Here is a 17,141-nt window from a genome sequence, read left to right as displayed (position 1 = left end):
TTCTGTCTTTAAGTGAAGCCATCCCCTTCCAAGAAAGGCCGGCCTGGCATGGCCGTTCCCCGGCGGAGCTGCCAAGGAGGATTGCCTTCCCAGACCCAGATGTCGTGTGAGACAAGGGCACAAGTAACGACAGAGGCGGATGTAGAGCAAGGTTGGTGCCTCAGCTGTGAATAAAAAAGCCTGGATAAATTTGTTTTATTTCCAGTTTGTATTTGTGTAGTCAAAGTGTGCTGCCTCCCAAGCCTTCAGACTCTCTGGGCTGTTTCCAACAAATGCAAGGCAGGATGATAAACGCCGTGTTTCAGTGAAAGCCAGTTTTTTCTCACAAAGAGGATAAGACTAGGCTGGGGATGTGGGGAATTGTTTCTTTGTGCATCTTCATGGGGCCTTTCACCCTCATCCAAGCATCCAGCGTGGCCCGTGCTCCCGTGGGGAGCGGACCGAGGCTGTGTAGTCCTGCATGCCTGGTCTCTTCCCAATAACTCACGTCCATGGGGTTTGGATCAGGGGCGAAGCTCAGCTGGGCATTTGTGTGGAGGCTTGGGACACAGAGCTGCCTGCAGGGCTGGTTCTTAGCCATCTTGGGTGGGATCCCGCCCAGATCCTGCTCCCTGGCTGGCGTGGGAGCTCGTGCCGCACGATCCCAATTGTGCTGGTGGTGGAACAGTCTGTGCTTCAACTCAGGTTCCCACCTTGGTCGCCCAGATCTTCTGCCCAGGACACTGCCGGTAGATGAAGCCAACAGTGACTCCATCGCAACCACCCTGTCCACCTCTTCCCTGGGCAGTGGAGGCCTCAACTCACCTGCAAACAGGTAGGGCTCTGCTGGTTTGGCGCATGGCAGGCCTGCGGCTCCTGCGAGTCAGGTTTGTGAGCTGTGGGAGGCCTTTGTGCTGTATGGCTGTTGCGGGGTTTGGCATGCTGGCTGGAATGCCCGTTGGAGTGGTCTGTGTGTTGTGGAGCACGTTTGGTGCTGTCGGTTCAAGCATGTGCAAGGCAGGAGCATTGTGTCCCCGTTCCAGTGTGCAGTTGTCTGCAGATGACGTGATCCTGCATCTTCCGCTTGGGCTGCGTGGAGGTCCCAGTGGCTTTGGGTTCCTTCTGTGTTCTGTATTTGTTTGCTTTATTCTGGAGTTGAGGTAATTGGAGTCGGTGACACTGTCAGACTGTTCGTGGAGAGCATTAATGTGATGCTGAGGGTGATGATGCTCTTCTCTGAGGGCTGGGCTCTCCTGTGACTTCCCGATTGGGTTGGCATTGAGCTCCTACAGCTTCTCAGGAAAGGAGGCCGCGGGGTATGTCCTGGTGCAGTTCAAGATGTCTCGGAAGCTGAAATGCATGGAAAGCCCAGAAGGAGCTGGTGGCTGCCTTGAATGTTTGTTTTCTCAGTGAAGTGGTCGGACTGGCAGGGATGAGGAGGAGCTGTGGTGAGAGGACAATCCCTTTTGCATAAGTTGTTCTGAGGTGTTTGCTCCTCCTCAGAACGACCAGAAACCGTTGTCCCCATTCCTGCACGGTGGCACTGATGAAGTGCCTGCTTTCTCCTGAGCTGCAGGAGAACAAGGTGCAATTGTATCCCACACCTCTTATCCCTCAGTAAAACACAGAAACTTCTTGGTAGGGATCCTAAACCAGAGCTGCTCCTTTCCAGCACATCAGGATGCCAGAGGTGTTTGTTTTGGTTACTTAACCACAGGTCTCTCTCCTTCAATCTCTACGTAGGTCAGTGGGCGTGCAAGTGCATAAAGCTGACAGCTCAGCAAAGGATTTGCCTAGAACAGCTCCTGGCATCTTCTTGTCTAGGTGAGGGGAGGAACCAGACTTTGCCTGAAACCTTCTCTGGCTGCGCTTAGTGGGATTTACCTTCATGTGTGTTGCTGGCCGGTGGTTACAGAGGTTCTGTGCAGTCAGGTCACCCCTAAACCCAGCGGTTACAGAAATTCTGTGCAGTCGGGTCAGTCCTCAACTGCAGTGCTGTGACGCAGGGTGTCCCTGTGCCAAGGCTCAGCATCTTAACGTGTCTGCCTGCCATGGTGAAACCTCCCAGGATGGTTCCCTCCTCACCCTGCATGGTGCTGAGCACCCTTGCTGGCAAAAACATGGTTCTGGTAGGTGAGATGGAGTCCTACGTGGTTCCAGAGGTACAAAGCTTGAGCCGTGTTTGCCCCAGTTACCTCTGGAGCCCAACACGCCGCTTCCCCTGCCCTTGGGCACTACAGCATGTGGTTACCCTCTGCCACCATCCCAGAAACCATGTGCCAGCACCAGACGGTGTAATGAAATCCAGGATGGAGCATGGAGCCGCGTTTTCCCCTGTGTGGGGCCGTGGGAGGTGAGCTCCCTGCATCATCCGTGTTGTAAGAGGCTTAAATCCGCCTTTGTGACCTTGGTAGATCCGGAAAGCTCTGCTCTTGTGGAGTGTTGATTTATAACAACAGAACTTGGTGAATGGGTTTAAAAGGTGTGGGTTTTCTCTCTACAGGATCAGCCAGGTGAGAGAGGGGTGTTTGGCTCTGTCATTACCTGTTGGCAGAAGCGCACTGGGGCCACCTAAACATCCCGTGTACCCCTGGGAATGGAGCTGCCGCCTGGTGTGCTGCGGCACAGGGGTTCCAGAGGGGGATCCCCATCGTCTGAGAGAGGCACTTCTTTTTCTTATCAGTGCTGGACACACTAGGGTCAGGATAATGATTGGACTCAAGGATATTAAGAGTCTTTTCCAACCTAAACTATTTAGTGACCCCTCCTGCAGCCCTGTATTAGGCCGGTGCTGCTTCATGCTGATTAAGACAGACCTCAAGGGCTGTGTGCGCTGTAACCAGCACCAAGCATCCTCGCCTTTAATCCCTGGACAGAAGCAGCGAGACACCAGTTAGAGAGCTCAGCGGAGGCCAGAGAAGCTCAGAGTAAGCAGGCGCAGAGGTGAGGTGGGGTCAGGCAGGGAGGGGAGCCGCACCTTCTCGGCGAGGACACTTGTGTTGATCCGAGGGCGTTTGTGCAGGACGAGGTGTAGGATGATGGAACAGCTCGGTGCTTCCTGTGCTCTGCTCCACTCTGGTGAGACCCTACCTGGAGCCTGTGTCCAGTCTGGAGACCTCAGCATGGGGAGGACAAGGATCCCCATTTCCTCGCCTGATGTGGGGTGCTCAAGTGTGCCCGTGCAACAGATTTGCTTGCCCAGCACAACTCGTATTCAGAGCATGAAGGATTCATAAAAGGTTTGCCAGAGGCTTTTCCGAACAGAGGTCCTTCTGGGAAGGCTGAGACTGACTGAGCTCCGGTGCTTTGTGGTTTCTTTGTCCTGGAACTGTTTGTTCCCAGGAACATTTCTTTGTGGACAAAGTTCTTGAAGACTTCTGTAACACGGTTCGGCTGTTTGGCTGGAACACAGGGCCTCCTGTAATGCCACTGGGAGGGGGATTTTCTAGGTGATGTTTGGAGTGCCTGGCCCAGCAGGGACGCCTCTGCATTTAACCTGCCTCCCAAATGCCTCTGTGCCATGCTGAGATGTTCCTGATAGCCGGGTCCATCAGGGTGGTGACTTATTGAGAGCTCACTTCTGAAAACTGCTTTACAGGTCTCCCCCTTCTGTTTCCCCAGCGGCTCCCCAGGGCCTTCCGTACCCGAGCGCTCTGCAGAGCTGAGAGAGCAGCTTGAAGACCTGCAGGAGACGGAGATAAGCTTTGTGAGTACTGCTCGCGAGGAAAGGAGTGGCTCTGGAGGTGGATGGGGAATTTGCGGGGGTGATGAGGTCCCTTGTTGTGCTGGGAACACGTGCACAGAGTGAGATGTGTGAGCTCCAAGCAGGCGTAGAGGTTCTCCTTCCCCCTCTGGTGTGTGAAAGCTCAGCCTGCCTTGTGCTGGACACTATTAGTGCTCTTAGTGATGCTCTGCTGCCTCAAATCATAAAATCGTAGAGTCATAGAATAGTTTGGGTTGGAAGATCATCTAGTTCCAATCCCCCTGCCATGGGCAGGGACACCTCCCACTGGATCAGGCTGCCCAAGGGCCCATCCAGCCAGGCCTTGATCGCCTCCAGGGATGGGGCAGCCACAGCTTCCCTGGGAACCTGTTCCTGTTCCTCACCACTCTCGTAGTGAAGAAATTCTTCCTTATATGTAGTCTAAATCTGCCCCTCTCCAGTTTACACCCATTGCCCCTTGTGCTATCACTCCAAGCCTTTGTAAACAGTCCCTCCCCAGCTTTCTTGTAGCCCCTTCAGGTACTGGAAGGTCTCTGTAAGGTCTCCTTGGAGCCTTCTCTTCTCCAGGCTGAACAATTCCAACTCTCTCAGCCTGTCCTCTTACGGGAGGTTCTCGAGCCCTCGCATCATCTCCGTGACCTCCTCTGGATCCATTCCAACATCTCCGTATCCTTCTTATGTTGAGGATTCCAGAACTGGACACAATCCTCTAGATGAGGTCTCACAAGAAAGGAATAGAGGGGCAGAATTCCCTCCCTTGCCTTGCTGGCCACCCTTCTTTTCATAGAATCACCAGGTTGGAAAGGACCCACCGGATCATCGAGTCCAACCATTCCCATCAATCACTAACCCATGTCCCTCAGCACCTCATCCACCTGGCCCTTAAACCCCTCCAGGGAAGGGGACTCAACCCCCTCCCTGGGCAGCCTCTGCCAGTGCCAGGCCATAAATACCATGAATTAGATAAGCAAGAAGCAAAGCCATTCTGCTCCCCCAAGGGCCCAGAGAAGGTCTGAGGGCAGCGACAGAGCAGGTTGAAGCTGAGTGGGCTCGTTGTGCTCTCCGTGCGGCAGTGAGGAGTGCTCAGATCCCCTGGTTTGCTGTGAGGTGTTGGTTTGGATGCACCTGAGCACAGCTGGGCTCAACCACACCTTCCCTCCACCTCTTGCAGAAGAGGCAGGGCCAGGCAGGAGTGTTCTGGCTGCCCTTCCGCAGAGGAGAAAGCAGATCCCTCACCAGCATCTTCCTTCTCTTGTCTTCACAGTGAAGCAACACGGAGGCCTTGGCAACAGAAGCAGATTGTTCTATGCTCTCTGGAGTCTGACAACCGTTCAGCCCTCGTTGCTGATTCATTATATTTTGTATTTTATAAAAGAAACCTTGTCTGGACAGAAACCGTAAAGCTGGAAAGGCTGAGCTACGCGTAGTGGGATAGGATTAACAACGAGCGCACCAGCGCGGCTGCATCTCGGACGCCAGGGAGTCTCCTCCGGCGGAATCCACCGCTGCGTCCCTGCCATCCTCCTTCCTTTGAAGCCACGCAGGAGCAAAGCTGGCTGGTGGGAAGAGGAGGAATGACTCTGCGTGGGCTGCAGCGCCCTGGAAAAGGGATCTGACTTGCAGGGGGTTGGCTGCTCACGATGCTGACACAGCAACCAGCGCGGAAGCGAGTGGCTCTTTGGAGTTACTAGGGGAGAAAGGGGCTTTAGAGCCTCTTGGGGCAGCTGGCACAGAGCAACGTGTGTTTATTTTGTATTTGCAACGAGTTTTTAATTTCAACGTTTCTCTGAACTCGGTCACATTACTCTTTTTAGTCCTACAGTAGAGTCTTTTTTTTTTTTCTTTAATAAATAGGGTTTTTTTTTAGTGTTGCACCAAGCAGTATCCCATGGCAGAGAGGCAGAAAGGGGGAGAGGGAGCTGCACTGCCCATGGACAAGCTCCTCTCCCCTGCCAGCTGCTCTCGGCTGCCGGAGCCTCCTCAGTGTTCACTCCTGCATCGCCTCACGCCAGTGACAAGGAGAGTTGCCCAGAGGACTCTGAATGTGTAAAGCTTTTCAGGTGTTGGGGAGGTTTTTAGGATTGCTTTCACTCCGGTTTTTAAACAAAGCCCTTTGGTCCCTTCCCCGCTGAGCAGGGAGTCGCAGGAGAAGGGAGACCTTTGTCAGGGGCGCTATTTTTAAAGTATTTCTTAAGCAAATGGACCAAACCCTGCTGCTCCGCTCCCTTCTTCGGCCTCCGTCCTGCGCCGGCAGCCCCTGCAAATCCCTTTCCCGTTTTATAGCTCGGCTCCCTTTTGATATCTCGCCCGTAGCAACACCAGTGCTCCCGGCGGTTTTGAAACCAGATTCCTACCTAACCAGGACTGACTTCTGCCTCCAACAAAGCAGGAGGTGTTCCGACTCCGATTTTAAATGGAACAATCAGCTGGAGAGCAGGGAAGGATCCGCTGCTGATCCCCCAAGCCTGCTGCAGGCGCTGCTCTCCTGAGCTCGGAGCAGGCATTGGACTGATTGTTATTTTCACTAAACGTGTTTTTTAAAGAGATGAAGTGACCCTTCCCCATCCTCCTGGTGGGCAAGAACCCTCCCTTTTTTTATATATATAAAAAAAAAGTAATTTAAAGCTTGCCCTTGCAGTAGTGCAAGGGGTTTCTATACTAATTAGCAATGATTGCTAAGGAAACGAGGAATGTAGTGGTGTAGAAGGGGGTGATTTTTAGTTGATGTCTCAGAGCCAAGTCTCTCCTTGCCTTCCACTTCAGCCCTCGGAAGTGGATGCAACGACACACACTGAAGTTTTTTAAGAAAAAGCTTTGTTTTTTAAAAAAATTCTATCATGTTTTTTCACAAGAAGGAGGGGAATGGCCTTACTCTGGGTCTCTGGATCCCGGGGGTCGGTGGAGCGCTGGGACGGTGCCCATTCACAGACGGTTTGCTTCTCAAGGGCTCTCGAACCTTTCGACATGGATAAACATCACGCTGAGGCGGGAGGAGGATCTGCTCGGCTCTGCTGGATCCCCCTCGTCCTGTACTTCTGCCTGGATCCAGTGGCTCACATGTCCTGGGCCAGCAACTACCTGCAACTCCGACTGGATCCAGCAGCTCACGCGTCCCGTTCCAGCTCTGCAGGATCCCCTCTCCCTGCAACTCTGACTGGATCCAGCGGCTCACGCATCCCGTTCCAGCTCTGCAGGATCCCCCGCTCTCTGCAACTCCGACTGGATCCAGCGGCTCATGTGTCCCGTTCCAGCTCTGCAGGATCCCCCTCTCCCTGCAACTCCGACTGGATCCAGCGGCTCACGTGTCCCATTCCAGCTCTGCAGGATCCCCTCTCTCTGCAACTCCAACTGGATCCAGTGGCTCATGTGTCCCATTCCAGCTCTGCAGGATCCCCTCTCCCTACAACTCTGACTGGATCCAGCGGCTCACACGTTCTGTTCCAGCTCTGCAGGATCCCCTCTTCCTGCAACTCCAACTGGATCCAGCGGCTCACGCGTCGTGTTCCAGCTTTGCAGGATCCCCCTCTCCCTGCAACTCCAACTGGATCCAGCGGCTCACGCGTCGTGTTCCAGCTTTGCAGGATCCCCCTCTCCCTGCAACTCCAGCTGCATCCAGCGGTTCACACATCCCGTTCCAGCTCTGCAGGATCCCCCTCTCTCTGCAGCTCCGACTGGATCCAGCGGCTCATGCGTCCCGTGCTGGCTCTGCAGGGTCCCCCTCTTCTCCTGCACCTCTGCCTGGATCCAGTGGCTCATGCAGCACAGCGGATGTACCTGTCTATATTAGACACTTCTCTCTCCTACCCCAGATTTCTTTGGTTTTGTTTTTTTTTTTTAATATTTATGAATTCTATTTAAGTGTTGAGATTTTCCTTTTCCAGGGAGTTACCAGTGAGGCGGGAGGGGGGGCGTTTCTATCTCGACCTCTGCTTTGTAATGGGGTTTCAGAACTGCTTCTTTTCTGTGTGTGCGTGTTTCAAAGTGCCGGGTTTTCCTATTTTTAACCACCTGAGCAGCTTTTCTCCAGCGCGGGGATGGGGACCTCAGTTCCTGCCACCCTGGGATGGAATCGGGGAGCAGCTGATGCTGCGGGATCAACGCTGGATGATGGGATGGAGAGTGGATGGATGGTCTCCAGTGATGCTACCCGAGCAGGACAATCGTTAACGCTGGGACTCCAGGAGGGGTGGCCCTGTCCTTTGGAAGAGCTCGCGCTGTGTGTGCCCGCTGTCCTTTTGACTCTGTAACACGCGTGGTGGGCACCAGGCTGGCTCTCGGACGCGCAATACATGGTGTGCTGCCTACCCGCCCGCCTGCCTCCTCCGTCTGTGTGTGGTGGGGTCCCAGCTGCTGTGATCTCCTCATTTCTCTGTGTCAATCGAAGGCAGAATAAGAGAAGTCAGAGGGAGAGTTTTACCGGTCTCGCAAGAACAAAATAAATTGTTCAGTGTATTGAGTTACAGCAAAGCCTGAGCAGTCACACCAGGATGATTGATCGTGCCCAGCTTGCTTGCCACTGTGGCACTTGGGTTCCTATCAGCAGCCTCAGAGACAATTAATCTCGTCCAGCTTGCTGAGTTTGAACCAGAACCTCCCTTTAAATCCTTTTTAACAGTTACTCAGCTTCCCAAGAGTCGAATGTGTGCAAACAAGTCAATTCTATTATAACAAGTCTATTCCAAAAAAATCGTGACTCCAGGGTTTGGTGGTGGCTGGGGAGAAGTATTTGTGAAAATACATTAAACAACAGAGTTAAAGAGATGAAGTGACCTAGTTCAGGGTGATCCCAAGCACAAATCCAGGCTGGGCAGCGGATCGATTGGGAGCAGCTTTGTGGATAAGGGCTTGGGGTGCTGGGGGAGGAGAAGCTCCACAGGAGTCAGCAACTCGCAACCCATGTCCAGCAGGGCAAGGGAGGGGATTCTGCCCCTGTGCTCTGCTGTGGGGAGACCAAACCTGGAGCCTGTGTCCAGTCTGGAGTCCTCCGTGTGGGAAGGACCTGGAGCTGTTGGAGTGAGGTCAGAGGAGGCCGCGGAGATGATGTGAGGGCTGGAGAACCTCCTGTACTGGGGCAGGTTGAGAGAGTTGGGGTTGTTCAGCCTAGAGAAGAGAAGGCTCTGGGGAGACCTTAGAGCAGCTTAGAGCAGTGCTGAAACGGGCTCCAGGAAAGTTGGGGAGGGGCTCTGGATCAGGGAGTGGAGGGATGGGATGAGGGGAACAGTTTCATAGAATCACCAGGTTGGAAAGGACCCACCGGATCATCAAGTCCAACCATTCCCATCAATCACTAACCCATGTCCCTCAGCACCTCGTCCACCCGGCCCTTAAACCCCTCCAGGGAAGGGGACTCAACCCCCTCCCTGGGCAGCCTCGGACACTGCCCAATCACCCTTTCCATGAAATATTTTGTCCTGATGTCCAGCCTGACCCTCCCCTGGTGGAGCTTGAGGCCATTCCCTCTCGTCCTGTCCCCTGGCCCTTGGGAGAAGAGCCCAGCTCCCTCCTCTCCACAACCTTCTCTCAGGGAGTTGCAGAGAGCAATGAGGTCTCCCCTCAGCCTCCTTTTCTCCAGGCTGGTTTTGAGCTGCAAGAGGAAAGATTGAGATGAGATCTTAAGGAGAAATGTTTTGCTGTGAGGGTGGGGAGGCCCTGGCCCAGGTTGCCCAGAGCAGGGGTGGCTGCCCCATCCCTGGAGGGGTTCAAGGCCAGGTTGGATGGGGCTTGGAGCCCCTGATCAGTGGGAGGTGTCGCTGCCCATGGCAGGGGTGGGACTGGGTGTGCTTTGGGGGAACCTGGAATTCTCACTTCCCTCCCAACATAACGTGGTGGGAAGGTGCTGATCCAGACCTTTGCCCCCCACCTCCAACATGGCAACACCGCCCGGACTACAACTCCCAGCGCGCCCCGCGGCGCCGTCACTTCCGGCGTCGCTTCCGGCGCCTCTCGAGGTTGGGGCGGCCATTGGCCGGCAGCGCGGAGCCAATCGGCGCGCTCCGTGTTCAGCCGCTCCCGGTGCGACGGGAAGAAGGGAGCCAAGATGGTTCTGGAGAGCACTATGGTGTGGTGAGCGGGGCCGGGGGGGCGCCACGGGGGGGCTGCCGCCCATAGAATCCTCCCCAAGGCTTCCGCGGCCCGCGCCGAGGCCGGATCCCTGAGTCACGGGGTGGGGGGCGGGGAACTGGGGGCTGAGGAGGGGGAATTAGGGGCTGGGGGGGGGGGCTGAGGGGGAATTGGGGGCTGGGGAGGGGGACGAGGGGGAATTGAGAGCTGAGGAGGGGGACGAGGGGGAATTGAGGGCTGAGGAGGGGGCTGAGGGGGATTTGGGGGCTGAGGAGGGGGCTGAGGGGGATTTGGGGGCTGAGGAGGGGGCTGAGGAGGGGGCTGAGGGGGAATTGAGGGCTGAGGAGGGGGCTGAGGGGGATTTGGGGGCTGAGGAGGGGGCTGAGGGGGATTTGGGGACTGAGGAGGGGGCTGAGGGGGAATTGGGGGATGAGAAGGGGGACTGATGGGGAATTGGGGGCTGAGGAGGAGGATGAGGGGGAATTGGGGGATGAGAAGGGGGACTGAGGGGGTCTGGGGAGGAATTGGGGCAGAGGAGGGGGATGACGGGGCCTGGGGGGGGATTGGAGGCTGAGGAGGGGGATGAGGGGGGAACTGGGGGATGAGGAGGTGGCTGAGGGGGGAATTGGGGGATGAGGAGGGGATGAGGGGGCCTGGGGGGAAATTAGGGGCTGAGGAGGGGGCTGAGAGGAGAATTGGGGATGGGGAGGGGGCCTGGTGGGGAATTGGAGGCTGAGGAGGGGGCTGAGGGGGCCTGGGGGTGAAATTGAGGGCTGAGGAATGGTTTTGAGCTGCAAGAGGGGAGGTTGAGATGAGATCTTAGGCAGAAATGTTTTGTTGTGAGGATGGGGAGGCCCCGGCCCAGGTTGCCCAGAGCAGGGGTGGCTGCCCCGTCCCTGGAAGGGTTCCAGGCCAGGTTGGATGGGGCTTGGAGCCGAAAATCCAGTGCGAGGTGTCCCTCCTCATGGCAGGGGCCAACCCAAACCAGTTCGGAATTTAACCAGTCGCTTTCCGGGTTGTTTTCCTGAGGGCTGGCATAAGGGAAAGGCTGGTTTTGTTGCTCTGTGCTATATTTGACAGCTGACAGAGTGCAGGGCAGGTGTTTAATTACAACAACATGGGATGTGGCTGCTGGCATCAGTGCTGAGGGGCCCAGGTCCCTGTGCGTGGCACACGACCGACCTGCATGCTTTGTGCAGGATGGTAAAGCTGAGCTGTGGGGGCTCAGCGTCTGGGTTTGTATCGAGGAGGGCACCGTGCGGGCAGAGCAGAGCCAAGTTTGAATAATGCCCACGGTCCCCATGCTGGGAGAGTGGAGGCTGAGGGGAGACCTCATTGCTCTCTGCAACTCCCTGAGAGGAGGTTGTGGAGAGGAGGGAGCTGGGCTCTTCTCCCAAGGGCCAGGGGACAGGATGAGAGGGAATGGCCTCAAGCTCCACCAGGGGAGGGTCAGCCTGGACAGTAGGAAAAAATACTTCATGGAAAGGGTGATTGGGCAGTGTCCGAGGCTGCCCAGGGAGGGGGTTGAGTCCCCTTCCCTGGAGGGGTTTAAGGGCCGGGTGGACGAGGTGCTGAGGGACATGGGTTAGTGATTGATGGGAATGGTTGGACTCGATGATCCTGAGGGTCTTTTCCAACCTGGTTATTCTATGATTCATCCACATGAAGGCTCCATGGTGAAATTGAGTGCAGAGCTTTGCACTTTCTCAGGGTGTCTTTTAGTGTGGGTTTGTTTGTGGAGAAGGCATTGATGAGGTGTGGGGCTGAGGTTGTGTCTGCTCGCAGCCACCTCTCTGGCTCCACAGCGAGCTCCACAGGAGCTTCTGGCTCTGGCCCAGCCGTTGCGAGGCTGCCCTATTTGTCTCGTGATCCAAAGATTGGATCTGGAAACTCAGGGAAGCACAGAGACAGCTCAGCCTTGGGGAACATCCATGTCCTGCTGCCTGTCCCCAGATGCGTGACCTTATTGTGCTGCCCCAAAAAAAAGAATTTTGGGGATAAACCTCACCTCTTCCCAGAGATAACCCCTCCTCTCTGTGTTCCAGCGTTGACAACAGCGAGTACATGAGGAACGGCGACTTCTTACCCACTCGCCTGCAAGCCCAGCAAGATGCTGTCAACATTGTTTGCCACTCAAAAACCCGCAGTAACCCTGAGAACAACGTGGGGCTCATCACCTTGGCCAAGTACCTGGGGGATCCGGGAGGATTGGCGGGGGGACCCTTGGGAGAGTGTGGGGACAAGGAGCAGGAGAGGGCGCAAAGTGAGGCAGCGATAGGACAGGGCAGTCCAGACCCAAACCAGCTCTTCCAGGAGGACCAGTCGGAGAAAACCTGGTTCTGAGAGGTCTCTGGCTTGTTGGGCTCACTTCTGCAGCACCAGGGAAAGTCCTTGGGGCATTTCTCTCCTGGGAGCTCTCCCAGACCCATCCTTTTTTTTGGTCTGGTGTCCCCAGGGGTGGCAGATCCGTTCTGAGCTTTCACTGCAGCTCCTAGCCTGCCCCGAGAGAGCACTTCTGTTTTCATAGAATCGCAGACTGGTTTAGGTTGGAAGGGACCTCAAAGCCCATCCAGTCCCACCCCTGCCATGGGCAGGGACACCTCCCACTGGATCAGGGGCTCCAAGCCCCATCCAACTTGGCCTTGAACCCCTCCAGAGATGGGGCAGCCACCCCTGCTCTGGGCAGTCGGGGCCTCCCCACTCTCTCCACAGCAAAATATTTCTCCCTAAGATCTCATCTCCCCTCTCGCAGCTCAGAAACGTTCCCCTCGTCCTGTCCCTGCCCTCCCTGATCCAGAGCCCCTCCCCAGCTTTCCTGGAGCCCCTTTCTGCACTGGAAGCTGCTCTAAGGTCTCCCTGCAGCCTTCCAGGCTGAATAACTCCAGCTCTCTCAGCCTGGCCTCATCCTTCCTCGGAATTTCAGGGTGTCTGTCAGCTCCTTCTCAGCCAGAGCTGGTTAAAACTGGGGGGTGGGCTTGAAGTTGATGGGGCAGGGACATACACACACACAAGCCTTCGTGGAGACAGATTTCTTTGGGTTTTTTAAGAAACCAGGCTACAATTGCTGCTCTCTGCGTGTGCTGACCAAGCCAGGTGCTGGCAGGCTCCTGCATTCTCTATGACTCTTCCCCCGACAACAAATCCAGAGTTTCACAAAGAAATCCTCGGGGAGAGGTTGCCAGCACGAGTGTTTGTGTTGCAGTAACTGTGAAGTGCTGACCACGCTCACGCCGGACACGGGACGGATCCTTTCGAAGCTCCACACGGTGCAACCCAAAGGGAAAATCACCTTTTGCACGGGGATCAGAGTTGCTCACGTATGTGGTCTTGTTGGCTCCTGATGAGTGAGGCTGCTCCTTCTCTGTGATCCCTTTTGTCTCAGATTGTCTCTTACATCACCCATCCTGTTGATGGCTCTGATATGGGAAACCTTGTCCCTCCCTGCCTCTGCCAGGATGATACTGAGCAAATAATTTTGATTTTGCCTCCGTTTCCCTGACTGCAAAGTGCAGATGAAACCCCCTTTTTAAAATCCCACGTAAAAGCTCACAAGTTTTGGAGACCAACCTTGGATTTCTTCCCATTGCTGCACAGCCCTTCCCACCCGAGGTAGTGCAGGTTCCCCTGGGATGCGGATGCCCTTTTGTCCCCTTTTCTGGCTCTGTCCCCTGCTGTCTCTACCAATAAATGTCTCCTGGCTGAGCTGAGAGCCGCAGGCTGGTGGAATTTGCTCCTGCTAAGTCTCTCCTTGAGCTCAGCCTCAGTTTCCCTCTATGATTGGAGAAGTTGGGGTGACAACCCGAGGTACTGATGTTCCTTCTTTCCCACAGCTGGCTTTGAAACATCGCCAAGGCAAGAACCACAAGATGCGAATCATCGCCTTTGTTGGGAGCCCCGTTGAAGATAATGAGAAAGATGTGAGTAAAGGCCCAAGGAGGAGACGCTGGATCAGCTCTGTGCTCTGCCTGGAGCTGTGCATAGCGTTTATCCTTTATTCCTTGTCCTGTATGGAAAGCAGGGATTTATATAGTGGAGAGGCTGCTTGACAGGTGCTTGGATCTGGATCCCCAGGCACAGGCAAGGACAGAGGTCCAGGTCTTGCGCTGTTTTGTGTGGGATTGCTTCCCTTCCCTGGTTCAGGTGGCTCCAGAGGGAGCTTGTGCTGTGTCTGGTGCCTCCTGGCTCGGGGCTGTCACCGGCACCACTGAGGCTGAGGAGGAAATCTGTGTCCCTGAACAGAAACAGTGCTCTCCGCCTCTGGAACACCGTAGAATCACTAGATAGAATCACTAGGTTGGAAAAGACCTTTGGGATCATCAAGATGCTGTTCCCTTGGCACTAAAAGTAATGTGAGTGGAGTTAATCCAGATGTTCTGGATCGCTTGGAAAGAACAGGTCAGAAATGACGGTTTCCAGGGATGAGGAGAGCTACCTCCCCCGGGCTCTCCCTCGCTTTGAGGCCTCGCAGTGCCTCAGGCGCCGTGCAGCAGCTCCTGTCCCACCCAGAGAGCTGAAATGGCTCGAGCGCTTTCCTGCTGGGAGGCCTTGCTCCTGGGAAGCTGATTATGGGCCTCGTGCCTCTAGAACTGAATCCTAAGTGCTGCTATTGTCTGTTTTCCGATGAGCTGAGCGTGGGTAAGAGCCCAAACCCAAGCTAATGCTGAGTGTCTTCTTATTGCAGCTGGTGAAGCTGGCAAAGCGTCTTAAGAAGGAGAAAGTCAATGTTGACATCATCAATTTTGGAGAAGAGGTGAGACTTTTGCCACGTTTTCAGCCTAAGATCCAAGCAGGATTTTGTTTCCTTTCCAGCCTGGAGCCCTTACTCCAGCGCAAGGATGTGAAGGGTTCTCTGAGCCTCGCTCGCCTCCGTGGCTGCCCCAGTGCAGTTGATGTGAGGGGCAGCATTTCGTTCTGGGAAGAGCCCTCTGCTCTTTCGCTGCGGACGCTGTGAAATGCTTTCCATCCTGATGGAGACGGTGGAGCTCTTGGTTCCCTCGCGGTGCAGAGAGAGGCTGGGTGTGCGGAGCAGCTGGCTGTCCCTCTTGCCAAGCTGAGGAGCCAGGCTCGGCTCCGGTCCCAGCCTTTACCTTTGGCCACAGGAAGCCAACACGGACAAGCTGACCGCCTTCATTAACACCCTAAATGGCAAGGATGGCATCGGTTCCCACCTGGTGACGGTGCCACCGGGGCCCAGCCTGGCTGATGCCCTCATCAGCTCCCCGATCCTGGCTGGAGAAGGAGGTGCCATGCTGGGCCTCGGTGCCAGCGACTTCGAGTTCGGTGTGGACCCCAGTGCGGATCCGGAGCTGGCTCTGGTGAGTGCTGGGAGCTGGCGGCGGCTGCGGGCGCCCAGCTTGGTCGGCCCCGCTCAGCTCCCTGCTTCTCCCTGGCTCCGCAGGCTCTGCGCGTCTCCATGGAGGAGCAGCGGCAGCGGCAAGAGGAGGAGGCCAGGAGGGCTGCGGCCGCCTCTGCAGCAGAGGCTGGGATCGCCTCCACCGGGGGTGACGGTAAGGAGCTGTTTAGGGGATGGAGCAGCAGGAGGGTCCCCAGGGGTGGGTCTGGCTCCCCTGGCAGCGTTCATTGCTGTGAGGCTGCCCAGTGCATGCAGGAAGCGTTTCTATTTATTCTCCCTCTGGCCTCGGCCCTGGGGAGACCGCTCCTCGAATCCTGGGGTCAGTTGTGGGCCCCTCCCCACAAGAAGGATGTTGAGGCTCTGGAGCGAGTGCAGAGAAGAGCAACGAAGCTGGGGAGGGGGCTGGAGAAGAAGAGGAGCGGCTGAGAGAGCTGGGGGGGTTTAGCCTGGAGAAGAGGAGGCTGAGGGGAGACCTCATTGCTCTCTGCAACTCCCTGAGAGGAGGTTGTGGAGAGGAGGGAGCTGGGCTCTTCTCCCAAGGGCCAGGGGACAGGACGAGAGGGAATGGCCTCAAGCTCCACCAGGGGAGGGTCAGGCTGGACATCAGGACAAAATATTTCATGGAAAGGGTGATTGGGCAGTGTCCGAGGCTGCCCAGGGAGGGGGTTGAGTCCCCTTCCCTGGAGGGGTTTAAGGGCCGGGTGGACGAGGTGCTGAGGGACATGGGTTAGTGAGTGATGGGAATGGTTGGACTCGATGATCCAGTGGGTCTTTTCCAACCTGGTGATTCTATGATTCTAATTTAAGTGCAGCATGCTGGGGCGCTCGTCTGCTTCCGCTTAAATTCCCCAACAGAAGCGGACCCGCTGTGGGGAGTTGCTCCGATTTGATTGTGAGCCGTGTGTGAGAGAGGGGCTGGGATTTTTGGGCAAGCCCTCGCTGGTGATGGAGCATGGTTTCTGTCAGCAGATTCGGACGATGCTCTGCTGAAGATGACGATAACGCAGCAGGAGTTTGGCCGGGCCGGGCTGCCTGACCTGAGCAGCATGACGGAGGAGGAGCAGATCGCCTACGCCATGCAGATGTCGCTGCAGGGAGCGGGTGAGCGCCTGGAGCTGGCTCCTGGTCCCTTTCCAAAGGGAACGGCGGCTCCTCTGCCTCCGGATGTGTCCTGTGAGGCTTTGTCACCTGGGCAGGGTCCCCATCTCCCCGAATGCTCGCAGAGAGGATGCACGGGAGGCTGTGAGTGTAAATCCCCTTCCTCAGCCGTTCTTCTCCTCTCTCAGAGTTTGCCCAGGCCGAGGCGGCAGAAGTGGACAGCAGCACCGCCATGGACACCTCTGAACCTGCCAAGGTGAGGATTTACCCTCCTGGCAGGGGATCCCATCCCAGCCCTGTCCTCTTGCCCTCTGGGGGATGATGCAGCCCCCAGCCTGGCCCTAGCTCCACTCCCTTTCCCTGCAGGAGGAGGACGACTACGATGTGATGCAGGACCCTGAGTTCCTGCAGAGCGTCCTGGAGAACCTGCCGGGTGTGGACCCCAACAACGAGGCCATCCGCAACGCCATGGGTTCCCTGGCCTCGCAGGCCTCCAAGGAGAGCAAGGACAAAAAAGAGGAGGAGAAGAAATGAGGGCACAGGGTTGCTGCTGGCCCTGGTGTGAGTTATCCGGGGACGAGGCTTGGCAGTGCCCGGCACGGGGAAGGTTTCTGCTGTAATGGGGCAATAAAGGCTTTCACCGGGGTCTCTCTGTCCCATCAACTCGGGAAGGGGGAGCCCTGGCGGCCTTGGATTCCCCCGTACTGGGAAGCACTGAGATCTGGAGCTCCCCTGTGTTGGGGACAGTAAGACTCGGGGTTCCTCTGGGTGAGGGGGGAGTCAGGGAGCTGAGACTGGGGTGGTTCCCCTGTCCTGGGGTACGATGGGACCTGCAGCTCCCTGGTGCTGGGATCTGGGGTTCCCTTGTATGGTGCCACTGGGATCTGGGGTTCCCTTGTACTGGTGCCACTGGGGTCTAGGGTTCCC

At 56.2% G+C, this 17,141-nt stretch overlaps 2 protein-coding genes across 8 annotated transcripts in view; both read left to right on the top strand.

Moving 5' to 3' along the window:
- PIP5K1A (phosphatidylinositol-4-phosphate 5-kinase type 1 alpha) overlaps positions 1–8,013 on the top strand; it is a 29,002-nt gene extending 20,989 nt beyond the window's left edge. For 2 of the 4 annotated variants that reach the window (XM_069878650.1, XM_069878649.1), the window contains 5 exons: positions 14–151; positions 685–814; positions 1,723–1,803; positions 3,601–3,685; positions 4,968–8,013. In XM_069878650.1, the coding sequence (XP_069734751.1) occupies positions 14–151; positions 685–814; positions 1,723–1,803; positions 3,601–3,685; positions 4,968–4,970 (437 nt within the window). In that variant the 3' untranslated portion in view covers positions 4,971–8,013. The remainder of the gene's footprint in view (positions 1–13; positions 152–684; positions 815–1,722; positions 1,804–3,600; positions 3,686–4,967) is intronic. The other 2 variants (XR_011339256.1, XM_069878651.1) reach the window with 2 other exon arrangements.
- The window catches only part of PSMD4 (proteasome 26S subunit ubiquitin receptor, non-ATPase 4), a 116,169-nt gene extending 99,309 nt beyond the window's left edge, over positions 1–16,860 (top strand). The window contains exons 2-11 of one of the 4 annotated variants that reach the window (XM_069878668.1): positions 9,729–9,766; positions 11,809–11,949; positions 12,966–13,080; positions 13,594–13,680; positions 14,445–14,513; positions 14,863–15,078; positions 15,162–15,270; positions 16,083–16,217; positions 16,403–16,470; positions 16,581–16,860. In XM_069878668.1, the coding sequence (XP_069734769.1) occupies positions 9,741–9,766; positions 11,809–11,949; positions 12,966–13,080; positions 13,594–13,680; positions 14,445–14,513; positions 14,863–15,078; positions 15,162–15,270; positions 16,083–16,217; positions 16,403–16,470; positions 16,581–16,748 (1,134 nt within the window). In that variant the 5' untranslated portion in view covers positions 9,729–9,740 and the 3' untranslated portion in view covers positions 16,749–16,860. Of the gene's footprint in view, positions 1–9,638; positions 9,767–10,740; positions 10,863–11,808; positions 11,950–12,965; positions 13,081–13,593; positions 13,681–14,444; positions 14,514–14,862; positions 15,079–15,161; positions 15,271–16,082; positions 16,218–16,402; positions 16,471–16,580 lie in introns of those variants that run through there. The other 3 variants (XM_069878667.1, XM_069878669.1, XM_069878670.1) reach the window with 3 other exon arrangements.
- The last annotated feature ends 281 nt before the right edge of the window (positions 16,861–17,141 follow it).

The sequence above is a fragment of the Phaenicophaeus curvirostris genome, chromosome 29 (genome assembly GCF_032191515.1).
Source record: "Phaenicophaeus curvirostris isolate KB17595 chromosome 29, BPBGC_Pcur_1.0, whole genome shotgun sequence".
Lineage (NCBI taxonomy): Eukaryota > Metazoa > Chordata > Aves > Cuculiformes > Cuculidae > Phaenicophaeus > Phaenicophaeus curvirostris.
Note: the sequence above shows the minus strand (reverse complement) of the source record. Positions and strands in the feature narration are given on the sequence as shown.